The sequence below is a fragment of the Dromiciops gliroides genome, chromosome 1 (genome assembly GCF_019393635.1).
Source record: "Dromiciops gliroides isolate mDroGli1 chromosome 1, mDroGli1.pri, whole genome shotgun sequence".
Lineage (NCBI taxonomy): Eukaryota > Metazoa > Chordata > Mammalia > Microbiotheria > Microbiotheriidae > Dromiciops > Dromiciops gliroides.
The window spans coordinates 72,808,129-72,813,035 of NC_057861.1; the positions used below are offsets into that span (position 1 = coordinate 72,808,129).

The window sequence follows — 4,907 nt, forward strand, 5'->3', positions numbered from 1 at the left end:
TTATGATGTAATAAAGCTAAATAGTCAAATGGGGGGGCAGGAGGGGGGTTCAGGGCAGAAGGTAAGCCGAGGTCCTAAGGGGGTTTGTTGGGCTAGGTGCTATGACCTGTCTAGGATTAGAACTGTAAAGCATGGGTGGTCAATGACTTCCATGAGCTTTCTAGAGCTCATTCTTCCATGAGCTCTGAATTATTGGGGGGGGGGGGGGGCTGGGACTGAAGGAAAAGAATCTTGGGAAAAGCAACAAGAAAAGAGAGAAGAATTCCAGGTTCGGAAGGAGGGAATCCACTATTGTGGAGGATTTTAATTGAATTTTATATTATTTTCAGGTCTGCATTCTCCCCCTTCCTTCCCTCTCCCTCCCTTTGAGAAGGCAAGGAAAACAAAACATGTTACAAACATGTGTAGTCAAGCAAAACAAATTCCCATATTGGCCACATCAAAAAAAAAGAAATACCTTCATCTGTACTCCCAGTCCATTGGCCTCTCTCTGGAACTAACATACTTATTTTACAGATAAGGAAACTGAAATCCAGGGAGGTCCAGTGATTTGCCCAAGGTCACACAGAGGAGTAAATAACAGCAATGGGATTTGAATCCAGCTATAAGACTCTGATCCCCAAAGATGAGGCCCTGGATAGAATCCACAGCTTGATGAGCATCCAGCCTTCCTCCCACCACAAATAAGCTATGACTCAGGCCTCGTATTAGGGAGGGTTAGATGCCAGCCTTGGGAAGAGGAGGTGCTACTATTCCCTATGGGACCAAGTGCTCCGGAAGGTTCTACCATTCCTTTTGTCTTTGCAATAATCTAGCGCAGTACAGAGCAACTTTCTCTAGGTAGAGTTTGGTGGCAGTGGTGGTGGGGAGTTCCTATTCCTAGTGAAGAGTAGGGAGAAAGGATGAGAGGCTTAGAGAAGAGGGAAAGAATCCAATAGGGAATAGCCCCTCACCTGTCTTATAGCTGGTTATCTGAACAAACTTCAGGACCCCCATCCAGGTCCCTCACACAGGAGGCTCTTTATTCCTCTCATCTTCTCTACTGCTCCCAGATCTACCATACCTCAGGAGCTCCGGGCCAACTCTCCACATTTCTGGCTTGGAAGAAGGGAGCTAGGGTTGGAAATGGGTACTTTATGTAGCCACAGCACTTGTAATGACGTGGACTCTTGTTCCTTCCTTCCTAGGACGCATAGCACCATGAGGTGGTCGTGGGGTCATCTGGTGCTGAGGGTTCTGCTGGGCGCGGCGTGTGGAGTGATGCTGGCACTGCTCCTGGAGGCTAAGCTGGGTGCCCTGAAACCTCCAGGACCCCAACCCCATCTCAAGTCCAGGAGCCCCCTGCATCCCCCAATACCCATAACCCCCTTGGCCCCAGATACCCTGGACGTCCCCATGGAGATATTCTCAGAACAGTTTTTGACCCTAAACATGGCAGTGGTGACGTATCCCTATTCTTACCCTTTCCTGATCAACCACCCAGACAAGTGTCAGGGCGACACTGCCCCTTTCCTGCTGATGTTGGTGATGACTCAGCCTCAGGAAAGTGAGGCCCGGGAGGCCATCCGGACCACCTGGGGAGATGAAGCCATCGTGCCCAACGTGACCATCCGTCGTCTCTTTGTGCTTGGCTTGTCTCCACCCCACTTACATAGACACCTTCAGTACCTGTTAGAGAGGGAGGATGCTGAAAATCAAGACCTGCTTCAGGTGGGCTTCTTAGATACATACAGCAACCTGACTCTCAAGACCCTGATGGGGCTGGAGTGGGTGTCCCGACACTGCCAAACTGCCCAGTATGTGCTCAAGGTGGATGGCGATGTATTCCTGAACCCCAGCTTCCTGGTACATCAGGTGCTACAGCCTGAGGGGCCCCCACGGCCAGCCTTCATCACTGGCTACATCTACAAGAAGAGGATGCCCGTGAGGAAACCAAACTACAAGTGGTACATGCCCCGAGAGGTGTTCCCAGGAATCATCTACCCACCCTACTGTGGTGGAGCTGGCTATGTGATGTCTGGCTGCCTTGCCCTGAAAATTCTGGCTGTGGCCCAGAAAATCAAGGCAATCTACTTAGAGGACGTATTTGTGGGGTTGTGTCTGAAGCATTTGAGGGTGAAACCCACTCCTAGTTCTCTAGATAGTTTCCAATTCTTTGGGAGGGAATATGAACGCTGTGATTTCAACCAGCTCGCCATTGTCCATCCCATCAAGCCTGTGGACTTACTCTGGATCTGGATGGACTTTCAAAAGGCCAACACCACCTGCCCCCCAAGTTAGGTTCTGCCACAGGGACCCTGCTGCCCTCTATCTAGGAACCACCTTCTCTCCCTTTCATTCCAGCCTTTCCCACCCCAAAGGACACCTCCAGTAGCCCCTACTGCAATTTGACAATGCTCCCTCAGGGTGCTGATATCATCATTAAAGTCTTTGACATTAATATCTTTTCTCTCATCCATTAGAATGATCAGTGGGAGCCCCCTTTTCAGAAAGTATAGTCAGCATTTAATATAGAAACACTGGGAGAAATGCTGGGAAAATGTAAACAACATGGAACCAAAAAAAAAAAGAAAGAAAGAAAGATAGATAAAAACGAAGCCGAAAAGGAGTGCAGAAGGGAGGAAGGACAACCTGAGATGGGCAGGTCTGGAAAATAGGAGATGGCTGGTCTGGGCCCTTCCTCAAAATGGAGAAGTTAAGATATTGGACCTCAGAACCAATGTTTTTAATCTTGTATCTGCTTCAGTAAACATACATTTAATCCACTTGTGAATGAGTAAGTCCTTTTGGGTCCCATGATGTTGGAAAGGAGATTGGAATCTTCTTAGTAATTGCAAGCATGAGCCATGTGAACAAATATGAATGCTTATGGGAATCAATGCATGCCCTCTCCCCCAGGAGCAGCAGTTTTATTTGTTGGCATTTAAGGAGGAAAGGCAGCTAAGTAAATGGCAAACAAAGCATGTGTGTCCCCCAGAAGGTGCTACTAGAAGTCCTGCTCAGCATGTAGCCTACATAAGCCAATGAGCCCAAGATCCTTTGTGCAAGTACCTTATAATACCCCACCTGAGTAATCTTTCATACCCTTTGCACACACAGGGATGTGACTAGCTTAGATCCTGGGCCCCCACCCTAGACATCCTACTAAGGAGTCATACAGCCCAAGTCTATGTGAGGTATAAACACATACCCGTAAGAATTCATCATTCTTTTTATTTTATTTTATTTTAATTTTTTGGTGGAGCAGTGAGGGTTAAGTGACTTGCCCAGGGTCACACAGCTAATAAGTGTCAAGGGACTGAAGCTGGATTTGAACTCAGGTTCTCCTGAATGCAGGGCCGGTGCTTTATCCACTGTGCCATCTAGCTGCCCCCCATAATTCTTAAAATTTACTTTGCTCAGACCCACATTCCCATTACGATTCTAGTTTCCTCCTCGACTGCATGTGATCCATTAAACAAGTATATTAAATGTCACTTAAGCAAAAATGAAATTAACTTAACCCCAACTTCCTCACCCACTCTTCTGTGTGCGGTGGCTCCTCAGAAGAAGCCACAGACCATGTTGGTGGAGAGATCACCCCTCCATCGTTTTCAAGTTCAAAGATCAAAGGGAGGGGTGGGACTCTTGGCTCACCACAATCACAGCCACCCATCTTGCTGTGTGGTGGGTGATTTCATCCACCCTAACTTTTTTTTTGGCGGGGGTGGGGGGGGTGGGGGTGGGGGGGGTGTGTGAGGCAAGTGGGGTTAAGTGACTTGCCCAGGGTCACACAGCTAGTAAGTGTTAAGTGTCTGAGGCTGGATTTGAACTCAGGTCCTCCTGAATCCAGGGCCAGTGCTCTACCCCCTGCACCATCTAGCTGCCCTCACCCTAACTCTTGCAGGGATAACATTTGATTCTTGGCAAATCACCAGGAAAAAACCTTGAGTCCAATGAGGCAGGGGATGGTTACTGAAGAATCTGTGATTAGGAATATTTACCTACTGGGGTTGCTGCCAAGCCTGAGGAGTTCTGCCAACTAGTCTAACCAATCAACATGCTCTCCTTACATTGAGATCATTCTGCAGGCTCATTGTCCCTGATGCATCTGAGGCATATCTCTCCATAAATTGTACGGGATCTCTTCCTTTCAAGAATGTCCTATTTTAGAATGTTAAATAACTTTAAGCAACTCTTTACAATTAAATAAACCTGGCAATTAAACTCCTTGCCCCTGACATTTCCTACCCTTGTCTAGTACCTAAAAAATCCAGGAAATTCTAGCTATTTGCTTGGCCCTGGAGAAGCAGGGAGCCTCTCTCCTTACTGGAGAGAATGAAAAGTCAGATTAGAGTCTGGGAACATAGTCAGGGAGGGTTCCCCACAGAGGACAGCCCAACTCCAGTTCCTTCACACTCCAAGCTATAATGGGCAGAGGGAAGGGGCAGAGGGTCCAAGCTTCCTTCCCAATATTTCTTCCTCACTCATGCTACTCAATGCTAATCAATGTTTATCTACTGACAGACTACTACTCCCAGATCTGCAATCCAGCTCCTCCCCCAACAAATCACTGCAGCAGGAAAAAGTTCCAGGCTGGGAAAGAAGGGTCAAGGGACACTGGTGGAAGCCTAGTTCCAAAGCACTACTACAGCCTCCTGCTCTTGGCCCCAGGAAGGTGTTTAAGTGCTGTCTTCAGCCTTCAGGTAGTAGACAGAGCTAGGGTTGCACCTCAGGTCCCAGCCGGCCTCTTAGCCCTGTCTAAAGAGGCCTTCAGTGGAGAGGGGGGGCCTACCTGCCCTGGAGAAGCAACAGAGCTATACCCCCCAAACACTACACGATTCAACAATGTATTCAACCAATGGCCTGAGACACTTACTGTGTGATGCTGGGCAAGTCACTTCACTTTGTTTGTCTCCGTTTCCTCA

General features: G+C 48.1%; 1 protein-coding gene across 1 annotated transcript; it reads left to right on the forward strand.

Annotated features, from left to right (window-relative positions):
* The first annotated feature begins 1,200 nt into the window (after positions 1-1,200).
* On the forward strand, positions 1,201-2,280 carry LOC122736726 (beta-1,3-galactosyltransferase 2-like). Its single transcript, XM_043979113.1, has one exon. It carries the CDS (start codon positions 1,201-1,203, stop codon positions 2,278-2,280), a length of 1,080 nt encoding a protein of 359 aa, XP_043835048.1.
* The last annotated feature ends 2,627 nt before the right edge of the window (positions 2,281-4,907 follow it).

Excerpts from the sequence above, each read along its gene's own strand:
- LOC122736726 (XM_043979113.1), top strand. The coding sequence starts at position 1,201 with ATGAGGTGGTCGTGGGGTCATCTGGTGCTGAGGGTTCTGCTGGGCGCG.